General features: G+C 38.6%; 1 protein-coding gene across 4 annotated transcripts in view; it reads left to right on the top strand.

Moving 5' to 3' along the window:
• Positions 1–17,256, top strand: part of PARN (poly(A)-specific ribonuclease) — a 161,634-nt gene that overhangs the window by 25,426 nt on the left and 118,952 nt on the right. For all 4 annotated transcript variants that reach the window (XM_073362401.2, XM_073362403.2, XM_073362402.2 and 1 more), the window contains 3 exons: positions 2,401–2,476; positions 5,250–5,360; positions 5,450–5,519. In XM_073362401.2, coding sequence (XP_073218502.1) covers positions 2,401–2,476; positions 5,250–5,360; positions 5,450–5,519 — 257 coding nt within the window. The remainder of the gene's footprint in view (positions 1–2,400; positions 2,477–5,249; positions 5,361–5,449; positions 5,520–17,256) is intronic.

Raw genomic sequence — 17,256 nt, 5'->3', positions numbered from 1 at the left:
TTAAATAAGTTACCAGTATGCAGGGCGGCCAGGGTCCTGGGCAAGGTTGGCTCTGGGTCCCCAGAAGGGGCGGAGGCTCGGGCAGAGGGGGCGAGGCTGGAGCCAAAATCCCCCAGCCAGCCTTTCCACACTGCCCAGCTGGCGCCACCCTGGGCTCCGGCAGTGATTTAAAGGGCTCTGGGCTTCGGCTGCTGACATGGTAGAAGCAGCGGCAGCTGAGAGCCCTGGGCCCTTTAAATGGCCGCTGGAGCCCTTTTAAATTGCCAGGCCCTGGAATAGCAGCCCCTTTTGCTTACCCCATCAGCGGCCCTACCGGTACGGTCGGCAGTTTCTTGCCAGTCTGCTCTTCTCACATTCATGCCAGCAAATATTAGGTCCTTCAAGTTGCTTGCTTATCTGGATACTAAAGCCCTAGAGTTTTGCAAACACTCCATCTTTAGCTTTTAGAAGTTTCCAACTGGAAGGAAATGTCACTTGCATGTACTTACGTTCTTCTGCGGCACATATATACTCCTTGCATACTGGGAGCAGTCTGCGTGAACGCTTCCTAAAGATGGCATACCAATTAGAGAAATGAATGGCCAGGCTAGTGATCATTCTGCAAAACTTTCCTGTGTCCCAGGACTGGGTGAATTCTAAAGCCGAAAGGTGACCTGGTGAAGCCAGGGCCTCTAGCGGAGCACACCTTGCAATAATAACTTCTGCAGCTTTTTTTCGGGGCAGGGGCAAGGTCTTAATGAGTAAAAAAATAACTAAATTATGTCTCAAGTATTTCAGCCTTGTGTTGAGTAGTCCTGTTTGAATACAAATAAATCTGGAGGCTTTTGTGACTTGAAAACTAATATTTTGATAATACATGTTGGCTTTTCTGTTTAGCTCAGATACTGCAGTGATATTTGCTTTGGAATTTTTACAGTACTTATAATTTGGGGGGGTGGGATAGAAACAATGTTATCATTTGTGTACATGCCTTGTGCATCTAATTGGAGGTTTTGGATGCCAGTGCAACAAATATTCTGAGCTTGATCACCGGGTTGAAAATTATTTGGCAGGTTCTTAATATAGTTTTTAAAGACAGTAGTACTTGTTTATCTTTTTTCTCTGTTCTGGTGGCTAAAACTTTTTTTTTTCTCAGAATAGCTGTCTGAGGAAGTGCTAGTGCAGGGATCGGTAACCTTTGGCACGTGGCCTGTCAGGGAAATCTGCTGGCGGGCCGGGCCGTTTTGTTTACCTGCAGCGTCCGCAGGTTCGGCTGATCGCAGCTCCCGCTGGCCACGGTTCGCAGCTCCCATTGGCCTGGGACGGCGAATCACAGCCACTGGGAGCTATGATCAGCCGAACCTGCGGACGCTGCAGGTAAACAAACCGTCCCAGCCCACCAGGGGCTTTTTCCCTGATCCCAGTGCTAGTTGCAAGCTTTCCCTCCCTATTCTACCCATGTAGCTTTACACTGGATGGATGGCCGCTGTGAGTGAGGGTATTCCAGTCTGTGTCCGTTTTGGTTCTTGGCTTCTGTCTTGAAATGTAAGAGTTAACTCAAACCACAAAATTATTAAGTATATTGTAGATAACCTCTGGAGAACTTTTAGTTCTCCCTACTCAGCTGCGCTATCGCCTTGAGTAAGTTGCTGCCTGTTTCTTTCTTTGTGCAATAGCAAGACTAATGGAGTTATAAATACAAAGTGTTTAGTGACCCAAATAATGAATTAGACTAGATTGTCTTTTTATTTCAGATTTAAGAATCTTTGTGTAACGTGTCAGTGACTACTCTTGTTACATTGAATAAAGCTAGTCAACTAAGCTAATGTATAAGATTTGCCTAACTCTAATAAATCAGACACCATATAACTGTGTAAGTAAACTGTCAGTCTATTTCTGTTGCTTGGATACCCCATTAAGCAGCAGTACATCTTGTTGTATATTCTTTACTAGGTGTGTCTGGTTAAAAAAAAATCTCACCGGCTCAAGTACCAATGTTTTTGGTCAGTTACATCCTTTCTGGGTAAAATGTGCTCAGTTCTAATTCCGTAACCTGCTGTAAACCTTGGTTTTTGAGTTGCTGTTTGTGCTCTTTTTTCAGCAGGAGGCCAGATTTTAGATAAGGATTGTGCCTCAGTATTGATTTTGCTGTTTTGTTCTAGGGTTCCCAGAGCCTAAAATGCTTTTGATAGAAATAGTGTAATTGTAACAATTACTTGCATGTAACATTAAACTTGAGTCGGAACACACTGTTCATTCCAGGACTTTAGAATTTGGAACTGGATTGTGTATAGCTCTGTAGAGAACACAGACTGGCAGTATTAAATCCCAAATGTTACCTCTAATCCATACAATCTCAATATATGGGAAAATGCATTTGGCATTGATGTTCTCAAATACTGTGCCTTCTTATGTTTTTAGGAAATTATTAACAACACATCCCTTGCAGAACTGGAAAAGCGTTTAAAAGAGATTCCATTCAACCCTCCTGAAGTTGGTAAGGATGCATAAAAGCATTTGCCCCATGCTCCTAAATTATGTGCTAGGTTTCGTCTTTCGCAGAAAAAATTGATATGCTAATTGCTTGGTTTGGGATGTGAAATGGTCTATTTCTAAATTAAATGGTGTTTAAACTCCATTTAGTATTGGCAGTGGGTTACATATATGCTATACTATTTGTGATCATTATTCTTAGTGGTTTTAGGCATTATACTTCAGCTTTATTTTGAGTGAAGTAGAATAGTAATTCTTGAATGAACAGCTGTTCTGTCACTGTAGTGGTGGCGTTTGTTCTGTAGCTTAGGTTTTGGTGAATAATTTCTGCTAGTCTCAAATTAAGCCCAGGTGTAAGTACTTTACTCTAAAAGCTCTTATTTAATTAATTACCAGTAGTACTTAGTTGGACTCTTTGAAAGAATACAGTAGTAACTAGATCCCATACTAATGGTTAGAATGTAATTAAGTACTGTGGAGCTGTATCACTTTTTAAGGCGGTGGCATGAAAGAAGGGATGTTAAATGATCGGAAGGGATAGACTGTTTTTAACATTCTGGAATGGAGTTCATGAACTGCTGATATAAAAAGGGAAAAACCATTGGGCGGCGTAACATGTTGAAAGGCAGGTGGAGAGGGTCTCTTGTCTTAAGCAATATAGATGTTTGAATTACTCCGTTTAGCATTCTAAATATGCAGAGCAAATGCACATAGTTTATTAAACTTGGGTGGCTTCAAGAAAGGAAATAGTAATCCAGAGGCTTTCTGACTTTTTCTTCTGTAATAATTCTAATAGCCAACCAGCAGGAGGTGTTGGTGCACACAGCATAGTTTCCTGCTTCCACATATGTACTTTTCACAATGTATTCACTGTAGCCCAGTAGTTCTCAAACTTTTTTGTACTGGTGACCCCTTTAACATAGGAAGCCTATGAGTGTAACCCACCCCCCCATGTATAAATTAAAAACACTGTTTTATATATTTAGCACCATTATAAATGTTGGAGGCAAAGCGGGGTTTAGGGTGGAGACTGACAGCTCATGACCCCCCATGTAATTCCCTCGTGACCCGCTGAGGGGTCCCAACCCCCAGTTTGAGAACTACTGCTGTAACCTCTTCCAACTTGGGGATGGGACAACTTGGCCTCTCCCTGGTGAGCTCTTTTAGTTGATGTAGTACCAAATGATTTTATGAAATCATATTAATTTTGCTACTAGTTGGGTTCTGCATCAAAATTTGGTGGATATGTTAACATTAATCACTTGTATGAATGACTACTGTAAAGTTTGATATTGCGATAGACGTGGGTCAGAACTTTCAAGGCAAAGACGGTTTAAAGTTATTGAAATACTTCTGTCGATTGTTAGATTTGTGGAGAAATGTGTGGGTATGCATTGTGGCGTTAAAAGGATAACCTGTTTGAGCTGAGTTTAAATCAAGTTACCTGAACCTATTGGTTAGGTAGTATTAACATTTTTTCTTAAAAATATATTCTGTTTTTGACTGAAACATTGGCATGCTTATGGTGCTATATAACTTCTTTGTAGGTTTTTAAACTTAAATATGCTAAGAATTTTGAGTCATGGTTAGGTGCTGGAAAAATACTAGATAAGGTAGTTAGCTTATTTTGTTACATATAGGCTTCCTTAACATATGGCTAAAATACTATATTATGACACCTATTTATGTCCCTATTGTAAATATTGGGGTGTACTTCATAGCTATATTCATTCATCATTTTTGCTGCGGAAAAGACTCCTTAATTGTAATAAAGTGGATATAACTAGGCTTGACTTCCATTTCCACTGTGTGTACTTAAGTTTGATTGGTTTAAGCACTGTTTCTCTCCTTCTAGTCCCGTTTCCCCCCCAAAAAAATTGCTTGAACTGTTCAGATGTCTCTCTACAGACTGGGAAATTAAGTATGAAAGGCTATACAATGCTAATGTTGGGGGCTTGTGGAGTGGAAGTTAATTGACTGTCGATGGGACTTAGGCTTTCTAAGTATTTTAGGGGTAAACTTTTAAAGTATTTAGGTGCTTAAAAATGCAGTTAGGTATTTAGTGGGATTTTCAGAATGCCACAAGGTACTTATTTGCATATATAGGCATTTAAGAATCTTTAAAAAATGTGGCCCTAAGTCACCTTTGGAAATGGGATTTAGATGCTGAAGTCACTTAAGCACTGTTGAAAAATATTAGTCTGTTTGCTACCACTGGAGTAACAATTACATGCTGTATGTCATGTGTTGCAGAAGAATCAGAAGAAATAAGATGATGACTAATCCTGTTCCCATTGTTTCAATAAAAAGAAAAGGAGTACTTGTGGCACCTTAGAGACTAACCAATTTATTTGAGCATAAGCTTTGGTGAGCTACAGCTCACTTCATCGGATGCTTATGCTCAAATAAATTGGTTAGTCTCTAAGGTACCACAAGTACTCCTTTTCTTTTTGCGAATACAGACTAACACGGCTGTTACTCTGAAACCTGTCATTGTTTCAATGGAAGTTTGGCTGCTAAAGTGGCAGTATGATCCAGAATATCTCTGGATGAGAAGGGCTATGAGAGTCTAGTGGTACAATTTTTGACTCAGTGGGAATAGGAATGGTTCCTAGAAGCCTTCTTCTGTCAGTGAAGCTTTAAATTGCTTGTAATTTGTAAAAGTTACTAGAATTATCCATAGTGCATTATGCCCTTGCAGCAAATGTGAGTTTCTGGTTAAATATAACTTCCACTTACATGATACCCTTAGGTAAACATGACTTTTCCTTCTTCAGAAAGTGCAGAAGGGTTTCCAAGTTATGACACAGCTTCTGAACAACTTCATGAAGCAGGCTATGATGCTTACATAACAGGACTGTGTTTCATCTCCATGGCTAACTACCTAGGTACTATATATTTTTTTTCCCCAAAAAACTATTCCTCTACTCTCTGTTTCAATGCATATGTTATGCTGAATTTCTTCTTTGTTTATTAGGTTCATTTCTCAGTCCTCCGAAAAATCATGTATCTGCTAGATCAAAACTCATTGAACCCTTTTTTAACAAGTAAGTAAATCACTGTACATTACAAAACCTGCTATAATCTGAAGGTGGAGCTGAAAACTCTACCGTCAGTTTAAACTAATCACTTGTATTTTACTATTTTACATTTAAAATTCCCTAGTGGCCTATCTTATTCGTATTAAGAATTTAATGAAGTGTTGGTATTGGGAGGTAAAAACTCCCATATATTCATTAAGTATTGCTTCTGAGCAGGGAGATGCCTGCCAACTTGCTTAAGAGAGCATGGAAGGGATTATGTTAAAATTGTGGCTCTAGCTTCATTGTTCTTCTTGGTATTGAGATCTATACTTTTGTCAGTTAGCAAATGTTTGCATAGTTCTAAGGAATAATCAAAGTGAGAAAAATAACTCTGATTTAAATGTTTCTATAGTTCGTAAGGCAAGGATAGGTTTTGGAGATTTAGTGTGAGCAATAAAGCTTGTTGCTGCACTGATTTAAAAAAAAAAAAAAAAAGAGAGAGATAGATGTAGCCTAGAAGAATGTCCAAAGGATCCAGAGTGGTATTTTTGATACAGCTTTTGCTTTACCTGGACCAAAATCTAATATCTGTGACATATTTAAAATATCAGGCAATAAACTTTTAAAGAAATTACATTGATTTTTCAGAATAAATTCATGGGATCTTAAATTCACAGCATCTTTTATTGCTGGATTAGATATTCATGAAGATCTTAAAGATTTAATTGAGAATTTTAGAAATCTAAAGTTTTTTTTTGTGCATGTTTCTGATGCTCTGCTTATTCGTAGTCTTTCCTTGTCATGCTTCTGGTGGTAGAATAATCTTACATGATGGCATGTGAACACAGTAAGGTTATGATGGGGAATCTCTTGACAGAGGTTTAGTGACAGTTGTAAACTGAAGACTACCACATTTTGGAAAGAAATAGCCAAATCTGCAAACTGTCACCTTATTGGAGATGATACTGAAGGCATGTTGTGCTAGAGTCACAAAGAAACTTAGGGGCATCACCACTCCTGATTTTTTGGCACTTACAAAATCACTGAGATTCACAAAGCTTGAGTTAGGCATTGAGGTGCCCTATACAGTGAGGAGACGGGGGAGAACCTCCTGAGAGTGGGTTTCACAAAAGGCAGCATGCTGGCGGCTCCTTGCCTAAGCTAGCCAATGGGAGATGCTAGATGAGGTTTGCATCCTACATCCTAGAGACTAACAATTTATTTGGGCATAAGCTTTTGTGGGCTAGAACCCACTTCATCAAATTAGGCCTGAATAAAGTCTGGGAATGGTTGGGTCATTACAAAACCTAAACCTAATTTCCCCCCTACTAATTTCCCCCCTACTGTTACTCACACCTTTTTGTCAACTGTTTGAAGTGGGCCACTCTCATTACCACTACAAAAGTTATTTTTCCTCCCTTGGTATTCTGCTATTAATTGAACTGTCTCGTTAGACTGACCTCACACTTGGTAAGGCAACTCCCATCTTTTCATGTATTTATACTTGCTCCTGTATTTTCCTCTCCATGCATCTGATGAAGTGGGTTCTAGCCCATGAAAGCTTATGTCCAAATGAATTTGTTAGTCTCTAAGGTGCCACAAGGACTCCGTGTTTTTGCTGATACAGACTAACACAGCTACCACTCTGAATCCTACACCCTGTACCTCTGAGATAGGCATGCCTAAATTCGGGCCACAGGGAGGTGCTTTCCTATATTGGGATTCTCAGCTGCACATCCTTGCTTGACATTAGGCACCTATGCCTTTCTATCAAGAAACTGAAAGGGAGGGGAAGGAGGAGGACTCCCTCAAACTTTTAGTCCAGTGCTTAGGATACTCACTGGGGATATGGGAGACCTCTGGTTCATGCCCCTCCCACCACCTGAGGGGAAGAAGGGATTTGAACAGGGATATGCCACTTTTCGTGTAAGTAAATAATCACTGGGCAATAGGATATTGTGATGTGTGGGGCTCCCTTTGCAGGTGTTGCACTGTGAATAAATAATGAAAGTGTCATTGGGAGTAAGAATAAGTCATTCAGTGGCCTGGTGGTTAGAGCACTCATCTGGGAGGTAGGAGACCTGCTCCAATGACTTTACTTGTCCACAATAGAACAGCTTCATCAGGAAGGACAGAAGGAGCCCCACACCAGAATATCCTACAGCTGAACGGTTAGGATGCTCACCAGAGAGGTGGCATATCCCTTTTGAAATCTCTTCTCCCCCTCAGTTAGAGGGTTGAGGGGGTTGGCAGGGCTTGAATCAGGGCTCTCCCACATCCAAGGTGAGTACCTGAACCACTGGGCTAAAGGTTATCCCATCCCAGCCGTTTTGTGTAAGCTTGCCTATCGGGTTCTGATCTGCTAGGCGAGGTTTGCATGCTTACCAGATCAGCCCCGTAGGCAAATTAGGAGGAACCCCTCTTTTCTCCTGACTTGTGAATGGCTCTGGAACTCATGCATCTGGATGCCTGGCATGGGGCTGCATTGTGTATGTTCAGAGGCAGAAACAGAGACACCTAGAACTTTTACAGAAAAAAATTTGGGTGCTTGCAGAGTTTAGGTGCCTGCAGGATTTGGCAACAGCTGAGTGATGGTTTTGTGAATCCCAGTAGTTGCCCGAAGTGGCAGTTGCTTAAGTCCTTTTGTGACGCTAGCCCATTTAAGTAGACTTTTGAAATTCACCTTATCAGTTCTCTACCATTTCAAAAGGGCCATTTTATCTGATCATTTTGTAAGTTCTTCCATTATCTATGATATACTAGTGACAGAAAAGTGCAGATTAGTGATCAACTAGAATTCAACACCACTCTTATTGCATACGTTCAGTTGAGTAAATGAGACCTGGCTGCAGCATTGATCAGTCTAGTCTCACTTAATCCTGTGATACATCTCACTCTAAAGTTATATTTTGGGAAGTTATTCAATACATGACATGAACACGTTCATTCACTGACTCCCAGTAGCTGTAGATTAAAATACATTTTTTTACCGAAAGTCCAAGAGTATCATTATATCTTTATAATATACTGAAACTGATTAAAAATGTATAGGTCTTGTTATACTTGGTGATCTCTGCAGCAAATATATATGGATTGAGAGAATTCCAAGTCAGTAATATATGAAATTTAAACACTTAAAACTAAAATATCCTTATCAAAGAGGTTTTGTAGAGTCTTCTAAAGAAACTACAAATCTAAAATTTCCAAAATACTGGGCTGCAAGCAACAATGCTGATGAATTTTTGTTAGATTGAGAACCAATATTAATAGTAAATTTATTTTTCTGTTTGTTGTGACATTTTCCAGATATTAAAGAATTTCAGTTTTTAGGAAATCTAGGATAGAGTATGTAAATATTGTGTATAGTTACTCTAGTAGTTAGAGTGGGATTGGAGGAGCTGGGTTATTGGCTCCACCACTAACTTGTCTCAGTTTCCTATCTGTAAAATAGGAATACTTTGTGAACCTATCACATAGGGATGTTGAAGCACTTTAACACACTCTTCCCAGTACTAAGAGTTATCACTTCTATAGCAGTTTTAATTCAAAGATCTTAAAGATGGCTTCCTCCAAATGCAAAAAGGACTATACTACATAAAGATGTATAGGAAGGACGTTATTTCTCCTTTTGACTTCCTGCATTAGCTATTGACTGTAAATGCTTAACAGGAAAAGTTTGAGTTCTAATAAAGTTAAAATAAACAAATTTTGAGTTAATGTAGTGAAAACATGTTTCTGTTTACACATGATTACATAAATCTAGTTAATTCAGCACTTACTTATTTCATAGGATAAGGTGACACTCTTACATGGCTATTTGTCTGTTTGCAGAAGTTTCAAACCGACAAAAGAGGTAATCTCAAATCGTGGATAAAGACACTGACTCTGTATTCCTAATCTCTGCAGATAAGTGAAAATACAGATGTAGCAGATCACATTTGTTGCACCACATTCCCATTGATATAACTTAGTTTTAAGTGCAATTGCAAATATTGATTATATTAACTAATGCTGTGTTTTGAAATGCCTCATTTAAAGAAATACTACTGCAACTATCTCAATTCTAAGATCAGTGCTTTTTTACAAAGAAGCAGATCTCTGATCTTGATAAATTCCTAGGGTATACATAATTTTTGGTGCCTGTCTATTCTTGCTGTCAGCCACAATTTGTTTTCCTAAACATGCTTTTAAAGTGAACTTATGGGAGGATAGCCTTAATATTAAATACCCATTGGTAGTATTCTAGCTAAACATTTTTCTCCAGCATTTTAGTAAACTAGCATCTGCGACAATTAGCGTAATGACGACAACAAGCTTAATTACTACTAAGGATAAACAAATGAATTGGATAACCCTTAGGTAGCTGGTGCTCAGACAACTTGTGTAAGAGTTTTCTTCAGTGTTTGCCATCTCAGAGAAGCTGCTTTTCTTTAACACTTGGTGTTCTGCACTTCTAATGGAAGCCTGAACATTTTTTGAGAACACTTCACTTTTATTGAGTTACCAATTTTGAACTCAATTACATATTATGATGGCTTAAAAGCTTTGAAATTGGTTAAGAGCAGATGCAATTTAGCTTTGTTCAGTTACTCTTCAAATCTAGTAAATATGGTTGGTTCTTTTGTTGTGAAGGGCAAAAAATTATAGCAGCACTCCTGAGTGTTTTCTCCTTGTACATAATGTGAGGACATAAATGGCAAAGATAATCTACCAATCGAGGATGCAGCATACTCACTCACTGCAACACAAAGCAATATATACAACTCATACATAATGGTGGTGTCACAAATAAGTTACTGGTGGGAGGTTATGTTGCACATGCATATGGTGGCTTCAGTGGCTAAAGTAGGGGTCTCAAACTCAATTTACCTTAGGGCCAATGCCAGTCCTCAAATCCTCCTAGCGGGCCGATAATGTCACTGAAGATGGTGTTCAGAAAAGAAAACATTTATATTTTTTATTTCAAATTTCTTAGAAATAATAAAACTGTCATACAACTTTATACAATTCTTCTCCTGCCAGAGTTTTTAGTGTTTGCCAGACACCTGGCAACGCTTCAGTTCTGTCCGTTTGTTGATGTTTGGCCTCAGTGACTGAGCAGTTGAAACCTTCAGTATTGCAGCGCAGTGTGTATGAGATGGTTGTGCTCGGTATTTTGACTTGTTTATATTCATTGTGGGGAAGAAAGTGATGCTGCCTCCATTGCTGCCTTTGCCTGGCAACTAACGATGCTGCCTCCATGGTTGACTCTGCATGGCGACTAGTGATGGTATCTCTGTCCCTCTTCCTCAGCCAATGGGAGCTGCGAGGGGCGGTGCCTGCAGCAGACATTGCTGGCAGCATGTCTGCATGTGCCTCTCCTCTGCAGCCTGCAGTGGGGAGGTTCTCGGGCCACAGATGGCCCCCAGGCCAGGACTTTGAGACCTCTGGTCTGGCATCTGCTGAAATTTTTCTACCTTTGTTGCAATTCCTGGCAATTCAGAACTGGTAAACAAGTCACTTTGTCAATAACTCCTCTTTTTGGGGAGTTTCCTAGTACTTAAATAGAGATAATGTACAATGTATGATCATAGAGAACTATTGTCAAGCTGATGTGCCAGTTACTGTTTAAATATGACTTTATGAATAAGCCAATTTTAAAGTTTACCACCACAGTATTCAGAGTAACAGCCGTGTTAGTCTGTATTCGCAAAAATTAAAGGAGTACTTGTGGCACCTTAGAGACTAACCAATTTATTTGAGCATAAGCTTTCATGAGCTACAGCTCACTTCATCGGATGCATCTTGAATATTAATATCTTGAATAAATGGCGCAATTTATTCTAGTCCACTTCTTAAAATCCATTAACTACCATTAAAAATTTGCTTATCTGGAAACTTATGTCATGTAAATATGTATAATATAGCATATAAACTGCTTGTGTTATACTTCTAATACTGTTGGCTGCAGAAAATATTGAAACTACTAGCAAGTTCAGTACAGCTGGGTGGTGGCTGAAATTCCAGCTTCTGATTTTAAAATGTTAGGACTGGCATTCTACAGCTTAAAATTCAAAACTAAAACTGTCAAAGGTCACGCTTCAATTGCAGCATAGACTGTTTCCTAAAGTATCAGCGAAGGAAGTTGGAAAACTCTATTTTATGGTGAGATTTATCATAAATGTTTAGTACTGTGTTTCTCCCTATAGGGTACATGCTCGGTCTTTCATGGTTATTAGGATCTCTGTGCTCTCCTAATTCATTCAACCAATACAAGTAAAAACATTAACATTTAATCACTATCCCAGCAACTGATGTAACCCTACTGATACTCTGACCATCATGACACTGAGCATGCAGTTTGCTCCTTAGGTGATTGGATCCCAGTGTGGAAATATGGGCTGCCTATGGAAAACACATCTATCTGTAATAAGTGTCCAAGCTCTTTATCGATGAAATATTTTAATTCAGTACTGTAAACTGAGGACTAGAGCGCAGAGGCATTTATTCCTTTGTTTACTTTTCCAATAACAGTGGTCAACTAGCTTATTTTAGAGTGAACTCAGTATTGCTTTATAGATTTGGTGCACAAAACATGTTAACTTTGAGAAGAAGAGAAAACTCTGGCTAGATCTGACTCTTACAAGCTAAACTGGTTTCTAAACCACCTAAATGATAAAACTGTCTAGTGGATTAATATATTGACTTGCAACTGATTTGGGTTTTTTGAATTACACTTTTTCCCTTTATATTTTTTCAATTTATTGCTAGTGAGTTGCTAATTCAAAATTACTTGGTCTCATCAGATTACATGATCTCTAGCAAGAACCTTAGATTGTCAGTTCAGATTTCCTAATCATTAGACAATAACTGGTACTGAGTTAAAGTTAATATTGAATGAATTCTAAATCCAAAAAAACTTCAGAAGCCACTTAATGTGGACAGTGTTCTTGTCTTGTAGTTATCACACATAATTCAAGCACCTAGAAGCAAGGAGTTAATCAAGAACATCAAATCTTACTGTCCACTTAATGTATTAATCATACCAAGTGTAGTGAAATGTGTGTCACATTATAACAGTCGTGACCCAAATGTTGTCTTTACCAGTAATGGCGAAGTATGAGCACAAAATTGTTTACAAATTTTATATATTAACGATATTCAAATACTTTAACTGTCATTCTTTGGAAAAATCATACTCCAGAATGAGGGTTTGGATGCAGATAGAGAAATCTATCATGTATGCATGCATGTAAACTGGCTGCATATCAACCTGGATAATTCTGAAATGAGTTAGCTAGTAAGTGGAAGCAAATAGAGGAATGTTGTTTATGAATATAGCTTCCAGTCTGTTGAGGCTGTGTGTTTGCCTTTCTCCACCATTGTTCACAGCCTTGGGGTCTTGTTGGAACCCTTGATGTGCCTGGTTTTTCAGTAGCATAAGTGGTTTCTGTGGCCATTCAGGAGGTTGTGGCTGTTTCTGACTGAGAAGCAGCTTTATCCTGGCCCCCACTGAAGCAGTTCAGATTGTTTGGGAGATGATTCTTTCCAATTTCTAAAGTTGAACTCTGTAGGGCTGATGGCCGTGCTTTCTGGGTTGAAGGAGCTGGCTTCAGTATCGGACTTGAATTCTGTCAGGGCACCTTGTAAGATTTGTATTTGGTTTAGTCTTATCAGAATTGTTTATGGTGTTCCTAATAAAATATTAGTGTTTGTGGAACAACTGCAGTGATTCTCTAGTGTGGTGTGGGAACTCTTGTCACTGGTTTCTTAACTTAGTAAACTAGCACCTAGCTGCTACACAAGAAGCACTTCATAAATCAATAACACACATTATTTCAATGCATACATAAATGCACTTTTCTCCAAACTATGGAGCTGTTAATTTACCAGACTAGATGATTGCAATGATCCTTTCTGGAGTTAAAAATCTGTAAATCTATTTAGGTGTATTTTATTTTTTAACAGTTGAGATGAAAAATGTTCCCTGTAAAGCAAAGTGGTGTGTGTTGGTGATGGGGGGGAGAGGGGCGCATTTTGGGTATAAATATTGCATATTAACTTATAAAAAGTAGTTATTTCATTCAGTCAGAAGCAGGAAGCTGAACAGAACTTCAAGGGATGTGCTGTTGAAATCTATGTAATGGTTGGTGGTTTTGATGTTAGAGAGATGGTTTTGAATGACTAAGCAAATCACTTCAGAGGAAAACCAAAATCGGGGCATGAGAACTGGCTTGAGACCTCTCAACCCCACACACTTGTCAACTACAAGAGGGCGATGTGGTCGTGACCTACAGGTTGAGCACTTCAGCTTTACAACATTATGATATCGGAAATCACTTCCCTAGTGGATTTATGATTTTCTTGTGTGGTAGCTGAATAAAGATAAGAAAACAGATACATTTTAGAACTTAAGTTAACACAAATCTGCAGTCAAGAATGGATCAATATGTTTTCATGTGGTAAAAATAAATCCAATGTTAAACTTGGAGCACCTGCTACTTTTTCACTACATGTTGTAGTGGTAAATGTAGTTCCTGCTTCTAGCTTCCGTACAGAAAATCTTACAATAAATACTTTGGGTTTGGACTTAAGTTCTAAATGCCAGTTTCGTTCTATTAAGTACCTTTACTTTCTGACTTCATAAATGCTATTCAACACAATATTAAGATAAACCTGTATGTGTGTCAGTAGTGACTACATGACAAGAGAGGGTGATGTCTGTAATACAAAGTAAGTCAAATAGCTAAGGATGACTGACTGACTTGCAAAAAAACAGTATTTTACTCATAAACAGGAATCCTAGAAATCCATTTGCCATGAAAAAATGCAGAATTTGCGTTTTTACAGAAAATCTTCAGTTTGTACGTTTTGTGAAAAAATAAAAACATATTAACTATTAACTAAATTTTACTGAAAGTACCAATGTCACTTATTCAATGCATGCAACCTCCCCCTTTTGTGGTTGATTTTTAAATGCACTTTAAATTTACATACTCCAGTAAACCTCTGGCATATAGAGGTTACTCAATGGCATAAAGGCTTGGTATATGTAAAAAAGAAATTGTAATTGTATTTTTTTCTTATGATTGATGACACTGTTAGGCTTTGAACTTGCTTAAAAATGGTAAATATATCAATAAGATATTATGTTCAACTGATATATATGTGTGTGTATTGCAGCTACAGAATGAAAGTTCAGCGTTTCATTTTAATCACGGAAAAACACTGATTTTCAGATTTTTATTGGAGAATTTTGTGGGTTTTTTATCACGGAAAGACTAGGATCCCTGCTTATAAGCTTATTTACTCAATTTCTTAAACTTAAATAAATGTAGAATTTAGAACAAGCAGTTGATCAATCTTTCCTAAATGCTATTTGTCTGCTTCAATTCAGTACCTTTACTAAGCTTTCAGAGGATTTGAAAACAGCCATGGTCTTGTTGATCCTAGAAGCTTGTCTTTTGGCTGAGCTAATATGAAGAATTGCAGTTAGCTATGTTGCCTATTGTGAAATGTACTGTGTATTTTTACTTTAAGCTAAATAGCTGTGCTGAATTTTCAAAAAAACAGAGTTGCTTCTGAAGTAATCTTGCATAGCTCCATTAATTTTTAGCTGTTGTTTCACTTTCAACCATGGAACCCCTCCTAAATTAAAATGGTGAGGAGTCTTTAACTAGAACTAAGACAACCTAACAAATACTTTTTAACAGAATAAACTTGCTTGTATTTGGTACATATACTGCTAACTTCTATAAGGTCTTTTTACAGATGGATTCATCATGATTAAGGCTACGATTATGTCACAGAGGTCACGGAAGTCACAGAATCCATGACTTCCATTGACCTCTGTGACATTTTCTGCTCCCAGCCCATTTCCCTCCCCTCTATCCCCGCCCCACAGCTCCCAGCCCATGCAGTGGTGGGGGCACACCACAGCTGCCCAGCCACAATGGGGACCCCCGCAGCTCCCACTCCCCACAGCAGCTGGGACCCCAGAGCTCCCACTGACCGCAGCGGTGGGGGACCCGGGAGCCCCAGGACCAGTGGGTGCTGAACCCGCCTCTCCAGTTTGTCAGGGGTATTTTTAGTGAAAGTCATGGACAATAAACAAAAATTCATGGAGGCCCATGACCTGTCCATGACTTTTACTAAAAATATCTGTGACAAAAACTTAGCCTTAATCATGATACGTACCTTGAAGAATTGTTTTTATAACTCTCTAAATATTTTTCTCCATTTTTGAGGTGCAAATATATTATAAACATGCATAAATAGGTCAAACACAATATAGTAGCGTGCACTTACTGTCAGTTAAAAAATAGAGCACTTAAACAAGGTTACCCTGCTTTTAGTTCCTAGAAAACTTAAACAGTGTACAGATTTTCTATGTAAAAATGTCATTCTCATAAAACACACAGTTATTCAAATATTATATTTGCCATAGTGTATAAAAATCTTCATTCAAAATATAGTCTTCAGTTTGAAAACTAAAATTGGTGAACAGAATGGTTTTGGGTGAAGACTTAGAATGAAATACAAAATCTCTTAGCCATCAGTTTGAATCCAGGCGTGGGCCCCGAAGTTGCAATGGTTTCTGAAAACAACACAACCAAATAATGTAGACCTTTGAGTGAGCTCATGAAAAGGGAGTACATATCTACCAAACTTTTTATCAGAACCCTCCCTACATCTGTTCACTACTTACCTCATGTCCAGTATTGTGGGAAATACTGTGGAGCAGAGTGGAAAACTTCTTACCAATAATTTCCTTTCTGCTAGCAGCATCTCCCACAACTCTACCTACCTTGGATGATGCAACGGTCAGATATTAAGTGGAATTGTTGTCATAGGACTGTGTTTCCTTGGTCTAATGTACATAGTTACTTCATTTTCTCTGAGATATTTTGTTAATAATGTTATGCAAGTTCTATAGCAGTGGTGTGCAAATGTTTCCAGTTGCGCTCTCCCATTAATGGAATTTTTCTCCCCTCCATTACTGCACAGCCAAGGCTTCCTCAGCAATGGAGCTTGGGCTGAAGGCAGAACTGGGTGTGGAACTAGGGATGCGGGAGGAGCTGGGGCTAGTGACCTGGGAATAATATAGCACGAATTTGGTATCAGTCTGAGAATTCTTCTTGTTTTAACACTTTCTGAAATTCCCGTGGTGGGTTTTTTATGAACCTTGTTGAAAAACATCCAGCCATACCAATGGAAATCTCATTAATGAAAGAAACAAAATAGCTTGTAGATGTTCAGTTCAGAGCTCTTGGACAGTAAATGTGACAGAATGCATTCCATTTATAATCTCAAGTGTCACTTGGCTTCTCTCTCCACAAAATGGTTAGGTGTGTGCAGCATATACCCGTCTCTTATTTAGTAAACTGTTATGCAAATAGGGACTTGTACTTCTAACGTGGAGTGGCATGGATTTTATCAAATTAAAAACCATTAGGTCATCCTGTTCTCTTTTCTGGCTTACTGCATGCTGAAGCTAACAATTTTAACCAGATAGATCATAAAGAGAGGCACTATTTAGATCTGAATCAAAATTATGAAAAACTTACTTTCCATTACAGAAGCCTGATCTATACCTACAATTTAGGATAACCTATGTACATTGCTCATTGTGAATTTTTTCTCACCATCTGAGAAACATAGTTAAGCGTACCTAAGCCCTGGTATAGATGCTGCTAGGTCGACAGCTAGCTACTGCCTCTCAAAGAGGATGGATTAACTACTTCAGTGGAAAAACCCCTTTCATCACTGTAGTAAGTGTTTA

Source organism: Lepidochelys kempii, chromosome 10, assembly GCF_965140285.1.
Source record: "Lepidochelys kempii isolate rLepKem1 chromosome 10, rLepKem1.hap1, whole genome shotgun sequence".
Taxonomy (NCBI): Eukaryota; Metazoa; Chordata; order Testudines; family Cheloniidae; genus Lepidochelys; species Lepidochelys kempii.
This window is presented reverse-complemented; position numbering and strand designations above follow the sequence as displayed.